The sequence below is a fragment of the Echeneis naucrates genome, chromosome 11 (genome assembly GCF_900963305.1).
Source record: "Echeneis naucrates chromosome 11, fEcheNa1.1, whole genome shotgun sequence".
In the NCBI taxonomy this organism is placed as follows: Eukaryota; Metazoa; Chordata; class Actinopteri; order Carangiformes; family Echeneidae; genus Echeneis; species Echeneis naucrates.
The window spans coordinates 14,287,341-14,308,614 of NC_042521.1; the positions used below are offsets into that span (position 1 = coordinate 14,287,341).

The 21,274-nt window shown below is 40.8% G+C and overlaps 1 protein-coding gene across 2 annotated transcripts in view; it reads right to left on the minus strand.

Annotated features, from left to right (window-relative positions):
- The window catches only part of trim71 (tripartite motif containing 71, E3 ubiquitin protein ligase), a 29,115-nt gene extending 13,062 nt beyond the window's left edge, over positions 1 to 16,053 (minus strand). The window contains exons 1-3 of one of the 2 annotated variants that reach the window (XM_029514880.1): positions 14,295 to 16,053; positions 14,199 to 14,264; positions 1,405 to 1,572 (exon numbers count right to left, since the gene is read on the minus strand). In XM_029514880.1, the coding sequence (XP_029370740.1) occupies positions 1,405 to 1,572; positions 14,199 to 14,264; positions 14,295 to 14,933 (873 nt within the window). In that variant the 5' untranslated portion in view covers positions 14,934 to 16,053. Of the gene's footprint in view, positions 1 to 1,404; positions 1,573 to 14,198 lie in introns of both variants that reach the window. The other variant, XM_029514879.1, reaches the window with a different exon arrangement.
- Between the last annotated feature and the right edge of the window lie 5,221 nt (positions 16,054 to 21,274).

Here is a 21,274-nt window from a genome sequence, read left to right on the forward strand (position 1 = left end):
GCCTTCATAAGATATATTTTTTGCATAACTTCTCATAAATAACTTGGTAGCAGAACTCACTGCTACCATTTAAGCAAACCATTTTGCTTAAGCAAAAACAATAACTGTGTTTAATATTGCTACATGCATTTCATAAACATCTCTCACTCAAGTACAAGGTACTGCCAGCTCCGCCTGTTGCCCCTATACACAAAGTTGAATTTTAAAAGCGCTCGTTTGTTGTTTTTTTTTCCTTCCAAATTTTGAACAAAAAGTGACAGCACTGACAGTGATAGAAAGGTGATATAAAGGGGAAAAGGCAGGCAGTTCTTACAGTTGAGAAACTCAACGCAGCTAATGCCAAAATCATGACAATTGTTGACAGTTACTAACATGTCAGTGTCTTGTTCAGCACTATTTAAATGCATTTTATTCAGGTCAGTAATGAAAAATTTAGCTATTTTAGTCATCCTGTCATCCGTAATTCACTTGGGCATATTCCATTGTGTAAAATTAATTCTAACCGGGTTAAGGAAGTTGCCACCCCATCTAATATTATGTAAATGAAAACAGCCATTCCACGTCAGTGTGTGTTTGTATGGGAGTGAGAGTAAGAAGCAGGGGGTTGTGAGTGAGTGAATGGGTGAATGAGTGAGTAAGGGGAAGGGCAAAGAGTTCCACATTTTTAAGGAAAAAAAAAAAATGAGGGGGAATTTTCCTTTCTCTGAAATCCTTTGAATGCCTCATCAACCCTCCCCCATCCTGCTCGCCACTCCTCCTCCCCTTTGACCTTCAGCCCTGCCCCCGCCAGACCTCACCCTATGCGACCCACTCCCTTTCAGGACCAGCTGGACACCTCTAACCCCAGGCTTCCCAGCAGCCCAGGACTGGTCACTCTCAAACATATTCAAGCTGATTATCGATAATGGCTGGTCACTGTGCTGAGGGGTGATGGAGAGATACAGCTGCTCTACTCAGCTTCTCTAGGCTCTTTGTAGGAAATGGATGAGTGTCAATTTGTGTGGTTTGACCTTCATGAGGATTTCCTTTATGTTAGACCCAAGAGAAGTGTGCAGGATAGCGCCTGGCCTTGTTAAGCTGGGACTAAAATCAGTTTGACCTATTTAAAATCTATGGAGTGACACAGCACAATCATAAAGAACATCTGGCCTTGCTACCATGTTCTTAAAATTGTGTGCTATTCAGATTTTTCAAATACAATAATAAAACCAATAAGGAAATACCTTATTGGTTTACCTTTATATTTATTTTGAAGGTCTTGATTCCAAATTCAAATTGACCAAATGACATCAAATAACTCCAATTACCACTTTGTTAGTTAGAGAAATCAAACTAAATTAATAAATGACCAAGGCATTTTCTTCTTTTCCAAAGTGAATGTGTTTACTTGGGTTTCTGTCTCACCTGCACAGCCTGTCGTCCCTGCTGTGCATCAGCCAATAGCTGGATGGTGATGGCTCTGCAGTCCTGCACAGCGTCTTGCAGGTAAACGAAGGTGTGGCCCATATGACGGCCCGCGCTGCACTCCCTGCAGATAGGCACTGAGCAGGTTTCACAGAAAAAAAGGAACACCTGGGGAGACAGAGAGTACTGTGTTAAAAAAAAAGGATAGTTAAATGAAGCAATAGAAGATCACTGTTCATTATTAAAAGTTCAAAAGGTTTCAGTTATATTAGCATGAATAGTTGCACAGTTAAGAATGTAAATCTTTTAACATCTCACACAGAAGCTAAAAATACACCAAGAGGCCAAAATATTGCTGTAAATAATGACCCTAAGATGCATAACTGCTGCTCTGCTATTTACCAGTCGTAATATGACAATGGAGAATGTTAACTAAAACAGATACAAACACAAATCTGTCATCATCCCATCTCTTCCTACAGCATATCACCATAATTTAACAAATGAAACTGGCAGCATGGGCGCACACACACCCACACCCACACACACACACACACACACACACACACACCTAATTAAGGAGAAAAGGCCATGAATGATAGTGAAAGTCATCCATATGCATGTGTTTCCAGGGTGGATCATAAAGGCTTCACCACCCCAGAGAGTCTCTCTCTTACAAAACACTGGGCCTCAAAAAAAAACAAGGAGGGACTAAAGACCACCAACACTAGATCAGTTCCCATTCTCAATTGATGATGAGGGTCATGAAGCATATTTACTTCTATTTGACATTTTCACTTTTTCAATTACAAAATAGCATCATTTCTTAAAATAAATGGTAGTCCTTTGTATGTTGTGACAAATAGTACATGCATGACAGATTAAGAAAAAAAAGCAGCAGTGGTTTCACCTGCCCCATGGGATAATAAGAATAAATGTCACTTAACCTTAAAAACCTATGCTTTGCTTTAAAACTCTTTTATGAATGCTGATTGGTTGTAATGGAAGGTTAATTAAATATGCATAAGCCATCATATCCCAAAGAGACACCAGATCAATGGCCTCCAATACCAGGACTCCTGAGTGGACAGGGAGGGGTCTGCAATCAATCCATCAATAACGCCTGTTCCCCTAGGGAGCTGCATAATCTATTGAGACACATACACACCACCTCCCCCGTTATCTGATTTCCTCCTTCTTCTTAAGCTTCTCTTGGATCCTTTTCTTCTCATTCTATTTTTGCTGTCTTGCCTTCTGCTTCCTTACTACAGTCTGCACAGCTCTGTCACTCAATGCCCTGCTCTCCTGTCCTATCCCACCCCCATCAACATCCCCTGAATTCCAAGGGGACAGGGTTCACAAAAGCGAGGAATGCAGCTGGGCTGGAGTGGAGGAGGATGGTGGAGATGGCCTATGATGGATACAGGGCTGAGGCAGATGGTGGTGAGGGATAGGCTAGTGATGGTACAAGGATAGGTTGGACTCCTTTTGGAATATAACATTGAAAGGCTTGAGATGAGCGTCATTTACATCATCAAATAAAGCTGCTCCAGGATTGACGACATGACAGGTGGTTTATTCCACTAATAATTCTGTCGGCAATAGGCAAACAGGAAAATGCTGACCAGCTTGCCCGTCAAATTTGTGGCAGGAGAGGAGCCTCAGCTAATACTAATGGAAAATGCCAATCAGTTTTATTACACACAACCTGCCACACATAGTATAGTATGGCAGGTTTGGTCTGCCTTTACTGGCAGCTACTTTTTTATGTAAAATTTAATGCCAAATTGCAGAATCTACCACCAAAGCAAATGAGTCTTTATCAGACTATCAGACAGTGAAACTATAAAGTAGCTATGATGTAAAAATAACCAAACTCCAGAAAAGGATGGAGAAACTTCATCCTAATACGAGAGGATAAAAAATATGGTATAGAGTTGAGGGAATCATGCATTATTAGAAGGATTCTTAAGAATTGCCTCAAAAACCAAAACACTAGTTTGCTATTTTTTTTTTTTTAAACACTCTCTTCCAGTTGAAAAAAACTGCTATTTTTTTGGTGAATAATTTCCCGTACATGCAGCATAAATGAGAGAGAATGGTTCTTTTCAGTCATAACCTTTCCCACACAAAAGACACCAAATTTGGTTGTATGTGTGAAGAATTATTTCAGTAGGACTCTTGTACTCCGCAACAAGATGAACATGAAAACGTGCACACACCTATACCGGCCATCAATTTAGATCCCTCTTGTTACCCTGACAACAGCTACTATATCCTGACCTCGTAACTGCATACTAGGTAATCTCACGACCAAACATAATGACGTGACCAAAACCATTACATAGTGGAGGAAAGTGATAAAAACAGATGTTATTTATTAGAGCACCCTTACTGAACAATTTAGAAATGAGGGTGGCATGATCTCATATTTACAGTCACTAAGGCAAAACAACAGATTATCAGACACGTGTTATTGTTTTAAGACTGGACTCCTGTTTCATGGCACTAGATTCTATGACAGATAGCTTTGGGTCATCAAATATTGTGATCTATCTGTGCTGTCTGCAAAGTATGTGTCATCCGCAGCTCAACGGTCCTTGAAGTGAAGCACTCACTCGCACACCCAAGGTTGTAGATTACATAACACAATGACCTCTTGGAACACTAGCCAATATTATTGACACAAACAGGACATCAGCTCTTCCCAGAGGTCTTCATGAAAGGAGCCGGTTCCCTCTCTGACTGCCTCTGTCTTTATAGCTTCTGTCTATCAATCCCATCCTTTACAATCTTCAACAGCATTTCCCCAATATACTTTTTGCTGCAGCTGACTCCCTCTACATTACTCATTACACAAAGGGCTTCTAATTTGAAACTGGAGACAACAAACTTCTAGCCAAGGCAAGATAGAGAAATGGAAACAAAAGACGACAAATAAAGGCGTATTTTAATTAGTTAAAATTGCATGTGTGTACCATCCAGGTATAATAAAGCTCTTCTTAGCAGGCAGTAAATTGGAGTGGCCAACCACATCAGTGTTTACTACAAAAAAAAAAAAAAAAAAAAAAAAAAAACTTTTGTTTTTACTGGCCCTCTCTATAGGCCTGTCATTCATGGTGTACATTGCATTATGCTGCATGCTTGTGTATACTGTATTAAATGTAATTTATCACAAACACTCAATCGTACTAGGAAACACAAAAATGCACCTTCCACTAACAGATTCTTAGCAACCCAGGAAATCAGTTGCCCTTTTACACATGTGCTACCAGAGGAGACCAGGCATTTCACAGCCACGCCATACACTAGCTATGCCAGATACCTTCACACATGCAGGAACACCAGACACTTCCAGAACACGTTACACAAGCATGTGAAGAACAACTTAAAAAGATGTGAAATAGGCGTGGTGTCACGCTAACAAAGTTGTAAATTCCACAGAGAACACCCAGGAGAGGAGGCCCTCAGGCAGAGGTGACTCAACTCTCAGATATATTTATCCCAAATTAACATACACACTGCCAACATGTATTAGCAGAAACACATACTATAGTATATGCAAAATGCAAAACATGGCACAGACACACAAAGTGAAATGCAAGCTTGATCTGTGCCTTGTGTTTCACACAACCACCAGCTATAAAGCCCTGAGCAGCATGGCTCAGCCACACTCAGGGAAGTGAGTTATTGTATTTCATTAGTGCACCGGATGTTCCTCATTCTTCATCTCTGCTCCTTCTGCTCCTCCATTAACAATTTACACTTAGACACACCCACTATATTGCATTTGAAAATGTCTTGTCATAAAAGGGATATGTTCTTTATTATTTAAGTAACGAAGGACAATTTCTTGTCATATTTTTCTTTCTTTGGCAGGAACTTTTGCTCTGGAAAGCATTTATATCAAGCTGAAAAGATAAATTGATTGATTGATTATTTGGAAAAGCAATTTAAGAAATTAAGTTTTTATATTTTGGTTTGATATCAATGTAACTAAAGATATGATCAATATGTCCTCAAACCAACTAAACAAAACTAGAAGGGTTACCAGGAGACATCTGCCAAAAAAAGATCTGAGACCTCTGCGAAGATTAATGTCAAGCAAAACATATCAGTCGGAAGGGGGAAAACCAACCCAAAACAAAACACCACACAAAATTAGTTTACTGACCAGTGCCCCATCTTCCCACTGATATTCAAGCAAATTTGTTCATGTCATTTTTCCAAAACACCATGTTTGTGTGCTGATTATATTGATCAGGAATATGACCCATTCAACTGGCCAACAGTAAAATACTGAAATCCAGAGGGAAATAATACTGGAGTAAATGCATGATGGCTTTGTGCTCACACACCATTCATTGGTACTGTGGAATTGGGGGAGAGGGCAATAGCTCAACAAGCCAGTAAAATCACTCTTGTGCACCATTCGCTGCCTGCGTGAGCAGGCAAGTGGGGGGAAGGGACAAGGGCCATGTAATGTCACACTGTGGTGCCAGATAAACGAAGCCTGCTATGGGAACTGAACGTTGAAGGAAGTTAACCATTTTTCCCTGGTGGCAAGATGCTTGGACATCTGCAGGAACATAGTCATGTCCAACTGACATTTCTCAACTGTCTCCATCTTACTCTTTACTTCTGTCTATCACGGTCAAGAAAAAGTTATTTCACATGTACTTTGGACTATGTTTTGCAATGCCTTTAAATTCATGACTTGAAACTCAATCTACAACTGGATATGGTTGAATTTTTCAAGCTGGAAGAAAAATGTAATTGGAAACAGTTTTAAGAGCAAATTTATTTTTTGAAATCACATAGGAGCTCTTGAAAATGTTTCTTGTAATGCATGTGAAAACACTTTGAGAATTATTTTGTGTGAGAATTTATCATATTGCAACGATATTTGCTGCTCTTAACCCGCTCTCATTTGATCAGTTAATTATATATATTATATTATTCTTTCATTTGGATGAGAAAGTCAAACTGGTTAAATATGCAGCAAACAGGAAAACACAAAATGTCAGCAGCCTTTTTTTATTATTATTATTATTATTATTATTATTATTATTATTATTAATAAACACTGCAGTTATTATACGTCTAATCTAATTTGAAAATTATTATATTTCAAGTGAAACTCATGCCAAGCACTCCAACACACCCCATTCCAACATATGAAACTGATGCAGGAGTCATGACGCCTGGTTGAAACATTCAAGCGCACAAAAAACGTGTCCCTCGATAAAGCAGTCGTAATGTGGGTTTATGTACAGTGGAGTACAAAGCAAAACTAGATTAAGCCCAGGAAACTTTACTCTCTGATTTGACAGTGAAGAAGCTCACTGCAACACTCTACCCCTGTTAAATGGCTAAGAACCTGAGACAGAGGGCATAAAGGCAGTGCATTTATGAAATGCGAGATAGACAATCTTCCCTACAGAAGTCTGGTGTCTCAATGCTGGATAATCTGAGGAACTGCCAATCCCAACATTCCCGGGAATACCATCTGCCAACAAAGCTCCTTTTATGGAACTCACATGCACCTACTCATCTTTTCCCCAAACACCCTCCGTATCTTGTTCATAGTTTACTCCTTCCCTCGCTGTTCCCTCCATCACTCTCTTTCGCCTCTCACTGCTATTTTCCTTGCTCCTTCGCCACTGCCCCGCCCTCTCGCAGCAACCCCTGTTGGCTTGTTGCCACGGACTCAGCACCCATACAGACATGCCTGCTGATGTTTTGAAACTCAGCCAGATACGACAAGAGGGGTGGTGGCCGCGAGCCGGCAATCTGATTGGACGGCCCCACAGCGAAGAAGGAAAACAAACCACAGTCAGCTGGCCTCCTTACCATTTGAGCATATGACCTACTGCCGTGTGCTTAACACTTGAGCAGTAAGAAACAAAGAAAGAGAAAGAGGGCTGATGAAGCGCAAATGAAAAAAGTGAAAGGAGTAATGGGTAAAAGGCAAAAAAAAGAGAAAAAGGACAGACATGAAACCAAGGAGCTGTTTAAATTAAATGCAGAGCAGCTGAGCTGTAACAAATGTTTGCATGTCTGACTCACACCAGCCATTCTTAGTTACTGCGACAATAAACCAGATCATACACAAACATTCATCTCCTATTCTTTCACACTGTCACTTCAAGCCCTCATAGTTGTCGTGATTGCTCATATGTCAAGAAACTATAAGCAATCCAGACTGCAAGTACTCATGTTGCACACTGAAGCTCGACTGTTTATTGCATACACACACGTGCGTCACTAGAATGCCAAACTGCAGAGCATGATTTTCAAGGGAAATGGCTCGGTTGCACAAGCAAGCCATAACAGCAACAATAATAATGATCATAAATGCTAATTGCATTTTTCACTACCCAGGATACAAAGAAAACCCAGTTACAGATCATGCCCATTGCTCTTCATGATCTGCCTTAACATGGCATATATTTAATATTGATATATTTACTAATAACATCCCTAAATTATCATTATACGGTTATCTAGTGCCTTCCACTAAAATGCTTTGCAATGATTGTGTATTATTGACTAAATTTAATGCAGAATTCATGCTTTTACACATACCATTTCAGGTAAGAGCAAAACAATGACTCAACGCAAGGAGGACAGTTTGTGTAAGAAGAATTTGTGAGATACTGAGAAATAATTTTACAAATCATATCAGTCAAGGCAGCGTTTGAATGAATTAACTGACATTATCATATTATTTCTTTAACATAGGGTTTAAATTTCTAATACTGCTAAATATGCGATTTTGATCTTGCTTGTACTTGAAAAATGAACTTCATGGCTTTAAGCTCTTTAAAAAAAGAAAGTGTGGCAGGTTGGCTAATTGTCACTGTGTAACTGAACACACCTCATCACACCAGTCTATCTAACACAGTTGCTATCTAAGTAGCTATTGTATTTTTTTTTTGTTTCAAGCCTGTGCTCTGCTGTCAACATGGCTGTTCAATTCAAATTAATTAGGGACCAGTGTCTTTACTCCAAGTGCTGTCAGAAAATGGTTTTAAAATTCAAATTCTTTTATTAGTCCAACAGTGGGAAAATTGCAAATAGAGTAGTGCGTTAGATAATTAATTGAAGCTAGCTGAAATTCATGCATAAACCAATGTGACATTTAAAACTGGTATGATACTTTGGTTACTAAACTGTAGTGCATATGCCAACTGTTTATTAGCACAGCCTTGGCCTAATATTACAAAACCACTTAGGGTGGACAAATTATGGCTCGAAGCTGTGCAGCATGGCCCAAACAGGGTTGAGAGCTTTAAAGATAAATGTGTTAACGGCACAATCTCATTGAGTGAGGTCAAATAATGGCCAATTAAAACCCCATTTGTGCCCAACTACTGAGTAGGAAGTGGCAGGTTCCAGCTTTTGAATGGGTTTTAAATCCCGTTGTCAAAGAGAATGTGATAAATGCCTTCCTTTCTATCCATTAAATTTATGTGGCCCAAAATCCTCAAATGGACATCAAAGCTGGGACACACACACACACACACACATACATACACATTCCCCCTTAGCCTGCATGAAACACATTCACAACACAGGAAACAGGGAATGCTCTCTAATTACTGGGCACATGCTGCGCATTAAAACCCTGGAAGTCCAACTTCATATAATCCAACTCTGCTGGCTGTGTGGAAACACAGACACACACACACACAAATCCTCTTCAGAAGATAACTACCTACAGATGGGAGATACTTTTGGAAAAGAAAATGTTGCTGCTGCACACTCACACAGGTACTTCCAGGAGTGATGAAATGTAATCACTTGCCCCTCAACAGCAACAGCTGCTAAATCACGTTGAGGAGGCTTTCTGCATCTATAATGTCCATTGTCTCTGACAGAGAGCAGCCAGAGAGTGCTGATGAGAAAGGCAGGAGTCGGCAGAGGAAATACCCAGAGTGTGTGTGAGAGAAAAAGGGAACAGAGTACCCAGGAGGTATAAACTCAAGTTACAGGAATTCCTCTGGCCTTGTATCAGCGTCGGTGTTGGGTTAGGTTTCCTTACAAACATTCTCTGCCAGCAAGCTCCAGAGGGGGGGAGTAAAACTAATGATCACAAAGCCAACCCAGCATGAGGTTTACGTGACTTTTGTTTTAAGTGTCATCTACAACTACAAAATCTAGAACTACAAAAAATTAGCAGTAAATTTTACAAAGAGCATCTTTATTCAAGAGAAGAAGAAAAATGCTGCCTATAACATTGGTCCCCTGTCTAACTCAGTTGCTCAAATTCACTACATTATAGCATGATGCATTTGACAGTCATTTTCTACTAATGACTAGTATCAGCCTTGTAAATCCTCTTCCTATACAAAGACTATTGTGAGTATGCCTGTTGCTGTGAATGTAGATGCAGATATGGTGACAATTCAATCTAAAACTCATAGTAGCACTTTGTAGGATTATCATATCATTAGCTGCCTCTGGGATGGAGCTGTGTCCATTTGTATGTTAGGACCAGACAAGCGGAGGGCACTCCTTTGATGTAATCCAATTTTCCATTTCCACTTCAGACACACCATGGAATCTTTTCGGACTGTCAGTGCTTTAGATGACTAATAACTGACATCTACGCTGTTAAAGTAGGCCAACATATTCAGTCATGTGTGCACATATTCAATCCAGTCCTATCAGTGTTAGGCTGTCTCTCTCTGCTGCCAAAGGAGACCTTATCTCACAACCAAAACCCTTTCTTTCACGGGTCACACTTCCTGTTGAATTAACGAGTAAACTCCACAATCAAATGACACATCTGAATTGGAAGAAAACTCAAGCCATAGCAAATAAGTGATACCCTCTTTACAACCTCCATATAGTAAAATGTGAAAGTACCTAGCGTCTTCATTTACAATACCTAAAATAATCAAAATTGATATCCAAAATTTGTGAGTCATATTCCAAGTATGGATTTCTAAACTATAACTAACTGACAGTATGTAACTATTTGAATGGAAACTACAAATTTGGCCAGTTTGCATTAATGTAGTACATGTGTACTTCAAGTTAATTTTATTTAAGTACAACTTAAAGATCCCTCTGATGAAAATGGAGTCTATAACCTTTATAACATTTGTGGGGACAAAGAGTGACCTAAATAAACTCATAACCTTTTCAGTCCAGGGAACCACAGTTTTCACAAGCAGGGTATGTCAGGCACTGCAACAAAACTTTCACAAATACAATAATGACAACTTCTCCACAGTCACACCCTCTTTTTAATTTCATGAGGCATACCTACTGTCATGATTAATTTGATATACTGTGTAACCCAATAGTGAGCATGTGCATTTTTTCATGTAAAAAGTGGAACTAGAAACTTGGGAATTCAGAACATTAAAAACATTCAACTTACTATGTCAGGTGGTAGAGCTAATTTTGGTTGTTATGATGGAGAGCATCATGAAATCATTACCTACATGACTAATCGGAAATGTGTCACTATTGCCAGAGGCAACAGTGCAGAGGTATCAACAGTGTAAGATTATCTAATAATATGATGGTGAGATGTCGCTGTGAGGTTCATCTTGCAGCGTTGTCACTGGAGTCCTTTTTCACTCCTGACATTTTGAGTAGTAATGCATGGCATGTAAAAAGAGTTTATTCCTTTGCTATATTTGAGCATTGGAGTAATTCTTCAAGAGATCAACACAAAACACAAAAGGAAGGAGTGAAGGAGACACACAACACAGTGGGTGAGTCGTGTGTTAGTGGCATTAAAATGTTTGTTTGTTTCAAGTGCAAGCTTTCACACAATTGTCACAAAACTTGCATTGTTTTGCCCAGTCAAAAGATAAAAATTGACATTAATATTTTCACACATTGATTCTGTCGCCATGTTACACACTCTAATATAGAATAATATGGACTGGTGCATGCACTTGGTATCTGTTGTCAAGCATCATGTGATTTAAATGCTATTAGTGCAGACTGCCAAATTTTTGGTGTTGTGATATGCCTAGTAAGCAGAAACCAAATCTCCTTGGAGAGGGAAGATTCCTTGGCAGTCTTACAAAGCACTGCACAGAGGACAAACCTCAGCTCCTGGAAAAACTTGGTATGAAGGCAATGACATATTGATGCAAACTCAAAGCGTCACCCCACACTAAAACAGATGCAGCATCTTGTTTTTCAGATGGGAGGCATGCTTGACTACAGAGAAAAGGCTACAACTGTCAGGTAGCTGACAGCACACACGCATTTTGGGCCTGACCTTAGGTTATAGGCAATAACTCGTTTGTAGTCTGTCTTTAAAAGACTGAAAACATTACGGAGCAAATAACAGAATAAATTAAAGCTATTTCAAACCTGGCAAGAAAAAAAAGATTGCTAAATAACAAATGACAAAAAGCACTGCAATAACACTGTTAAAGGAACCCATTTGGGTATGATCCCTCACTGCCTGCAATAAACCACTTCTTACATAAAAGGTCTGTGTGTCCTCCCTGGTAACCACTTTCAACAAACCATAAAACTTGATGACAAATACATCTCTTCAGGTTTTAGTGAACAATAGCACTCAAAATAGTAACATCTCTTGCAGCTCAACTATTAAGACAACATGGACAGAGAAACAAAATGTTGATAACTACTGTTTTAGCGTCAAACTTTTTACTGAATAAGAAAGTTCTAAGAAAGACTTAGACACAAACTTAAAATAAAGTAAATAAATAAATAATGCAACTTCAGTACGAGGCAAATTGGTACAGGCTAAACAAACTGGGAATGGACAGATCAGGGGTAACCAGGTGGATTAAACAGATTTCCAGCATCATTTCCAAAAATCAAAAATCCAACATTGTCAACAGGCTAAAACAGGTCTTAAAGATTGACTGGGTTTAAGAGGAATTTTAACATATGATGGATGTGGAGCCTTGTAACAGACAATGACTGCCTGCTCAGTGCTCATATCTAGAGAAAGACTAGCCGTCTCCAGTGTCACCTCCCCCAGGCCTAGGGCACTGTGAGAGAGGAAAGCATTACTGGGAAATAAAGCCCTTACTGGAAAACTGAACTCACCATTTTACTGGCAGGGGGATCGGGGCTGTGCATAAGGGGCTATTTAATTAATATTTTAAAACTGAAGACAGGATTAGTCATTTATTTTCATTGCTGCTTTCTTATTTACATTCTGCACATTAACACTAAACAACTTGAAATGCATTAAGTTAATAAAGAATGATTTGTAGGTTAGCTGAGATAAAACAAGAGCCTGTTAATTAACACTACTAAAAATAAGCATGTTCTCAGAAATTGAAACGCAAGCTATATTTATTCATGTTGTTACATGGAAACTGGCTCTGTCATTTGGTCTCCTCTTAAACTCAATTCATTCAGAATCAGAATTAATGTAGCCAACATCTTATTAACATTTATAGATTCGAAGTAGCCAATTTGTGCTGCATTTCACAACATCTCAAACCTGTGATCGCCTTAAGTACTGAGCACTCAGGGAACCCATGGAGTTTTTGGCCATTAGTAGTGCTCTTAAGCAATATTCTTGGGAGCAGGTTCTCATTTTAGGTGGATACACATTACTACTGCTGTTTTTTTACACTATGACTGCTGATGCGTATGTAGCAAAGCACCTGCAAGAAAAAATTGCTTGCAGGAATTACCTATAACATATTCAGTTGAGTTTAAGGATACCAATATATATTTTTGGTAAGAAACACTAAATGTAAATATGTAACAGAAATTTGTAAATGTAAAAATTTACTTTTTTGTGAAAAAGCGATGCCACCTTTTATGTGCAGACTAAGCTTCAGCTGGACAGTTTGCTCAAACATATCTCAGGAGACAAAGCAGATAATTTTGGGAGTTCTGTGTATTTCCTGTCATAGTTATGGCAACCTATTGAACATAATAAAGAATTGGGAAGCTGGGGCTGAGATTATCAGCTTTTGCAGACATTTCATTCACAATAAATAAACAAAATATTTTGTTGGCCAGAACAGAAATAATAATAGAAATTTTATAATAGTTAAAGCAGCATGGGGAGCAAGGGAGAACTTCCATCAGCACCTCAACAGAAACCAGAAGTGATAAAACAATGAAATTTCCCTAGACCCCCTACCTATGCTATTTGTTAGTCTTCCTGGCCATATAAATAAAGCAAGGAAAAGTTGGTTTCCTGTTTTAAACCCCTTTGTAGTTTACTTTTCCCAGATCACATGGTCAAAAAAAGAATGTTAGGCCCCAGTTCCAACTCGTTTTTACCATTATCAGAGAAAAGCTAGATCTCCATAATATGTCCATGGATAGGACGTCTAACGGTCATAGAAACATATGTGCACTTACTACAGGGGCCTCTCGCTGCCCTGAATGGATGGTGTGGTACAGATTAACCAGACAGCATGTATAAGTGTGTGTGTGTGTGTGTGTGCGCGTGCGTGCGTGTCTTTGTGTGCACACGTAGGGTCAGAGCGTGTGTGTGTAAATCCAGCTCAACACACGTGCCTGTTTGTCTCCAGGGAACTAGGTGAAGAGCCACTCAGCTCCCTTTGAACTGAGGGCCATATGGCCCCCAGTATGGTTCTATACTACACACATAATGCTATTACACTATAGGAGTATATTTGGATGTGTGTGCACTTTAAATTTAATCTTATTAGATGCACAACATTATCAGACCAGTAGTGTTGGTTAAGATGCCAGCACATCCCAAATGTGTGCACCATGTGTGCATTTCCATGGTGTTGTAGGTCTGTTTCTAACCTTGTGGGTGCAGTGGTGTATTTCTATGCTCTACTCACCTCACTGTCATGGTGTTGGCAGAAGCTCATGCGGTCCTGGAACAGGGACAACAGGGCAAAGTTGTTCTGCAGGGACTGGGCGAGGGACACCGACACCCCTGGCTGGACTGGGTTGGTGTTGGCATTCACTCGGCCCAGGTGGAGGTTTTCTCCCAGCCTTTCGATGAAGTGGTCTTTGGTCAGCCGCACACGCTGGTGTGCCCGCACACAGTTGTCACACAAATACTCCTGGCAGTCAAGGCAATGGGAGGTAGCTGGGTTCTCTTCATCACAGGAGCTGCACTGAGGCTCTCCCAATTGGTGGGAATGCAGCAGGCCTCCATGGGAGTGATGAAAGCCAGAAGAGCCTCCAACTAAACCTCCCCGGTGGTGATGGCCGTTCTTGTTCTGGATCTGCTCCTCCGAGCTTACCACCACGTCCAGCAAGTTGCTGAACAGAAAGTTGGAGGAAGGCAGGGAGTCAACCCCGGCCTCGGAGATGGACACCTTCTGGTCGCAGGTAGGGCATCGCAGCTTCAGCGGGTCTCCGGGACTGCGCTGGCCTTCCAGACACTGCCTGCAGAAGGCGTGGAGGCATGGCAGGACGTGGAGTCTCCTGGTGGTCTGACTGGAAGAGGACGAGGTATGCGAGGAAGATGAGGAGGTAGACGAGCTGGAGGAGATGGGAGCAGAGGAGCCGCACAGCTCCTTGCAGAGCGGGCACGTCTGCAGGTCCGAGTCTGGAAATGAAGCCATCTGCAGCGTTACCGAAACACAGGCTCAGCTCACAACACGCGCAGCTAGGAGGGTGAGGTCTTCATCTGCCGACACATTGTGTGAGCAACGTTGTGTTGTGTAGAAGATAATGTGCTAACTGAGGTAGATTCATTAGGTATTCAAGTCAGCTCAAAAGTAACGGTGGTGCTCATCGACGTACGGATTACGTTCTGTATATTAAAACTCTGTCCTGATGCAAAAGGAGGTAGCCAGTTCTTCAAAACAGTTCTTGTTTCTGAGGTAACGAAAAAACACGGAGGCTGTTAAGATCAATTCGTGTGAGTAAGGCGTTTTTTGGAGGGGGTGCAGGAGAGCATCTGCGTCATTCTTCCAAATTAACTCCAGCCAGATGACAATGGACGATGTTGGCGCTTGTGCGGAGAGAACAGTGTCTGACGCCGCTTCGCCGACGCTCATAAAACCAGCCCCAAACTGGAGTGTCACTGGATCGGCGTCGAAGTACTGGGGGCTCCGTCTCTCCTCCCCCACCGGCTCGGCAGCATGACTACGAGGCTTCGCGCTGCCCCCCCCCCCCCAAAAAAAAAGCACCCGGACGAGTACCAAAAGTATTTCTTTTCGATGTGTTTTCTGAGCCTCCGAAGCGAGGCCGTGTCGTCGCTGTGCTTTGGCGTGCTTCTCCTCTCTCTAGTCCACCATCGGGCTCCGCTCAGGCGGCGTCGGGCGCAGCCAACTGTCGGTCGGTATTCGCAGCGCGAGCCTCGGACAGCGAGACCGTAAATTATTCATCAAATCAACGGCCTCATAGCGAAGCCCCGGGCGGCGAACAGGACGTCTAGCACTGGCCTCCGTGCATGAATTTGCCGGTCCACCTTGTGAACGGACCGCTTCCAGCTAACCAGTCCGGTCCGAAGGCTGAGTCCCCTCCTCGGACACTCTGCGTGATGTAATGCGCAGTTTTTTGTTTTGTTTTGGTTTTTTTTTTCCGGCGACGAGGAAAATGAAGGTGTCAAAAACCGGAAACTATTTAGACTTACACTACGTCCCTCTCTTGATTTTTTTTTTAAGCTGCGGTTCTTTTACTCTTCCGGTAACATAAACAGAAGGTGAGCGCTCTGACGGGCGCGTGCTGCTCGGGCTGCAGCTCCTCGAGCCGCTCTTAACAGACTGACGAGAAAAAAAAAAAAAGAATCCACTTCCGCCCGGAGGAGGAGAGGAGGAGGGGAGGGGGGGGGGGGGCGTGGTCAAGTGCGCACAACGCTCCGGAGCATCAGTTCGCTATGAATGACTGCGCAGCTTCCCTCCAGGCAAAATAACAACCGATGGTTTCTGCGTTTCAAAGGAAAAGTCAAATAAAATCAAAGGAAATGGACTGAAATAAAACCTGGACTCATTTAAAATATAAAATTCACCGTTGCCACATCATAAACGACACTTAAAGTTATTGTGATTGATGTTCACAGTAGTCTAAAAAGCGTGAACCCCACCCCTCCAAACAGACGACTGATGGGGGGGTTGGTTTATGGCCACTGAAGTTACTGGAAATCCTCTGTAGCCACGAGCCCTCGTGGTTTTTAGCTCATTTGGAAGTTGGGGTTTCAGTGACGCATGTTTACAAAAACATTTCCGCTAAATATGCCACGTAATAATGATATTGTTTTGTGTGTGGCCTGATATGTTAATAGAGAATGTACCACCCTATTTTTATCGAATGTAACACACTTCCCTGTGGTGTAATGTACATCGTGTACAATTTTGTAAAGGTGGATCTTATGAAACATCTATTTTATTTTATATCTCATGTCAAAACCGTGAGAGCTTGTATCTTTTAAAGGGATTACAATAGACAAAAATAAAGGATTCTTTGCTGTCTTCCTTCCCTTCTGAAACAGATGTGGAATCAGAAATTACTGTGAAGTAATTTCACAACCTCGGAAGTTATCTTCCCACAGGGGAAGTCATGTGTTTGAAGATGTCAGAATCTTAAAAGCAGTGTTTGAATAGACTACACAGTAAGTACCTCAAACATCATGTTTACATCCCAGAAAGGGAAACTCCTCTATCTTCAGGCTCTCTGCTAGCGGACAATGTTGGACAACGAAATAATTGTCTGGAAATAATTACTCTGGCTATGTATGTTTAGAGAGAGGGAGCATACATACATACTGAAGGAGATGTACATCTTTACAGCCATGAGCAAAGGTCTCCCATTATGACCTCTTGGCATCTTTGAATAGATTATTTTGTGTGAAAAACATTTCAAAATCCAAATATTTTCAAAAAAAGAAAGAGTAATAAGAAGTGAAAGCCACCATAAATATGAAGCGAACAGCAAATTATATGTATTTTCTGGCAATCACCTCAGAGATTTATAAGCTAACTGTTTTGGCTATTTTAGGTAAAAAGGAAGGGAAAAAAAAAACTACAGCAAAAGTGAACTGACAAAAGTTTATTACAACCTTGAAAATTAAGGTACAATAAAGCTGGTACGTCAAATTTTATAAATAAAACCCATAAAAATATTATATTTGCTGAAAGAAGACAATGCAAAGGAAGAAGTCAACACTAACACAAACATAGTAAGGATTCAGACAGATCAGAGGTTCAAATCTTTGGGGTAATGGCCATTATCTAACGGAGATCATAGGAGACACATCACTTAACGCAGGTCCTAAATGTTATACCATTTGTAAGTTAGAGGAAACAACAATGACCCGGACGTAAGGCAGAGCTGAGTGTGTTGATTTACAGCAACCTTGTGGAGAGATTAAAGAAAGCGAAGCCAGGTGAAAAGGATGAATGGCTTGAAAAGATGCTGGGGGTTATGATGATACATCAAGGTGAGAAAACATTTTCCCTGATGGAGTGGTCCATTAAGCATTATGCTGCACACAGCTCTTTCATAAAGACACGGAATATGGATGTGGATGCATAATTCCCTGTGATGCTGGCTGCCGAATTAGTGTGTCAAATGCTGCCACTGATGCAACATCGGGCATAGTGTTCACTCGAAATTTGTCAGAGAGTAAAGATGTAATACCGATTTTTTCTTTTTAAAAGCAGGGGTATTTTTTTATTTATTTTTTTATTTTTTTGCAGATATCCCATCATTCCCTCAGTTCATCTGCCTGCCTACCATTTCCCACTGTCTGATATTCTCACTTCTCCCAGATCCTCTTATATCTATAACTGTCACAAAAGTCACACTGCAGTAGTGAAGCAATTCCACATGTGTCTTCAGAGCGGGCCTGAAGGGCGTGAGCAAGTATTTCGCTATCAGATGAGAAGGCAGATAGAAGGCAAACTGAATTATCATAGCAGATCAGTATTGCACTTCTCAGAGATTTACATTTGATGAATATCATTTTCTCACATCTCTTAAGATTTTCCTCTGCGTTTACTGTTGACCTTACCAGTGACATATCACTTTCTAATCGTTATTTACACAAATCCACGCCGAAGTACCTTATTTCCCCCGTGGTGATTAAGAGACAGACAAAAATTGTTAGTTCATTCATTCATCTCCTGGTCCCAGCTCTCCCAGCCCACATTGGGTGAGTGCGGGGTACACCTTGGACATGTCACCAGTCCATCACAAGGCCAACACACAGAGACAGACAGAGACCAACAACAACTCACACTCAGACCCACAGAGTTTAGAGTCATCAATTAACCTAAACATGATGTCTTTGGACGGTGGGAGGAAGCCAGGATCACTGGAGGAAACCCATGCAAACTCCACCCAAAGGCCCCAGGCCAGGAACCAAACCCACGACCTTCTTGTGGTGGGGCAACAGCACTAACCACTATGTACAGCACCAAAGCTGTTGGTCTGTAACCCTAATATTGTTAAAAGGGAGCCTTTTTTTGAACCCCTGAATAAAAAATGCAGCTGATCTATTTTGATAATAAGCTAACAAGGAAACTTTTGTGTGTACAAGACAGTGTGCTCTGAAGTTCGTCAGAGGTGTCTGTCCAAAGTCTTCGTGCTGTCTACTCAGATCATTCAATCAGTAAATTAAATAGATTAAACAAAAGAGGGCATTAGTAAGTGAAGCGGGGTTTGCACATAAAAGAAACACTGTTTTTGCTGATAACGTCTTGGTTTTTTTCAGTGATCCCACTTTCTAGCTTCCCAATTTGATGAGTTTACTTCTATTATTCTGACATCAGTGCAATGTAGGTGCTAGCTTAAAAGTACAAATCTCCTCTCCTGTGATGGAACACAAAGCTTTTGATATTTGCCCATGAGCGATTGAACTAGAAAGTCTCATTTATATGGAAATGATTGTGAATGTGAACATAGGCAATGACAAATTGACTGAGGCATAATCCAGGGCACGTCTTGAAATAAAACATTGAGTGGAAAAAAACCTAACTTGCTTTTGCAATAAAACCGTTCCCCCTCAACGACTAAACTCTTGGAATTCATGTTTTGCTTTTTTTTTTATACCTCAGCCAAATATTAGTTTACAATCATTTTGGCTGCAAATTTAGACTGATAATTCTGGCTTCTTCAGTATCTGTTAAGAAAGCTTAGGAAAGGCAACTGAGACAAATGTTTTGGAGAACATTTCTTTATAAAAACTTCATACAAAGAAAATTTTTGCAGTTCTTAATCTGGCAACAGTTGAAATTTTGGCCACCAGCAATAATCATACAGTAACTTAATACTGTCAAAGACTTAACACCATTATAAATATATACATATTTACACACATTTACAATCAAGAAAACAAATTCAAACACTGATGACAACCATGCAAAATTATGTTGGACTCCATTTCCTGTTGACTTATTTTTTTCACATACCAAATCACACCAATACCAGGTGACACATCAGCTAAAACAACTGAGGAATGAACAAAAACAAAAAACCATGTAACATTCTGGTGTCAGTCTTTGGTAGTTAATCTAACAATTTGTACTTCTTAATCAAATTCTGAAATGTGACAATTATTGTATAAATCCACAGCCAGCAGAAAGGCATTTATGTTTATGTTCCTGATTTCATTGGTTGTTTTCCCAGAGTCCACCGATGTCTGTGGAAAACAATTTAGGGGAAAGTAAAGTTAAGTACTTCCAGAGACTGCAAGGGAATAGCCATTTGGGTCAATGCTTCCACATCTCATTGGCCCACAAGTGATTGTGACGGAGCCAGTGACGAGCAGAGGAAATGTCAAGTGTGAAGACTTGCTCCTGGGAGGCGTTAACTGCTGTATAGTGAACCATTAGTTTGGGCTGAGGGAGTCCTGCTGCAGAGAGGAGACGGCTACCAGCTGAGAGGTACTCCCTCTCACCGCTTTGAGTCCTGGATGAGGAGGAAATAGGAACATTATGTCCATATTAACCACATAACATAACAATGAGCACTCACTCAGCAACGCTTGCTACCTTTTGAGAGTGATGCTCAGGCAGGTAGTTGTGGTTTCTGAAAGTTGCACAAGGACTGTTGCGTTGACAGTGATGAACATCTCGAAGGCAAGAGCCAGCTCAACATCCCAGAGTTGACAAGGGACGGCCAGTGCCATTAAACCCGGGGGAGCTGACACAGCTGGGTAGTACCCCACGCTCAGAGAGTCTGATCAGCACACACATAAGCATAACTGTGAAATTAAAAGCTCTTTTGAAACATATATATATATTTTTTATCTCCCTTAAACTCAAAATCTAATTTAGTCTTTCTCCTCTAATCAGAAGCTTTTAAAGTGAAATGATTACAAATCAAAAGATATTCCAGCAGTTATAATCCAGTGTGCAGATACTTTAGGATCCATATTTCATTAAGCGGGGCAGCCAGTAAAGCACAAAACGGCACTTACGTTTGAAGACTTCTCGTGCACGGAGCCAGAGGTTTTGCTTGGCAAGTTTCTGTAAAAGTATCTGCAGCACAGCTTGGTCAACTGCCAGGTTTTTAGAGAGCATGAATTTGACAGTGTCTGAGGCTACAGGAAGGATCTGTCTGTCCACACACATTTGCAGGTGAGAGTTAAACGCAGGGCTGTATCTGGAGATATCAACCAAGTCTGGGGAAAGGCAGAAAATAATATTTAATCATTTTGACATTTCAAAGGAAACCACATACAAATTCCACCCATTTGTTGAAAAAGAAAAAAAGCTGATAGACACGAGAGCAGAGGAAAGACTACACATGGCATGACCAAATGAAAGACCTTGTCTAGGGAAGATGATCCCCTGAAAGTGAAGCATGAGGCCTGTACTACTCTCTTGGTGTACCCTACACATGCTTTCACCTCCTGAGGAGAACATAAAGGAGGCTGCGTAATCTGGCCATGTCTCCCCCCACCCACAATGTAAACCAGTGCTGAATAATTTCTGCATCAAGGAACCTTAATGTTTTA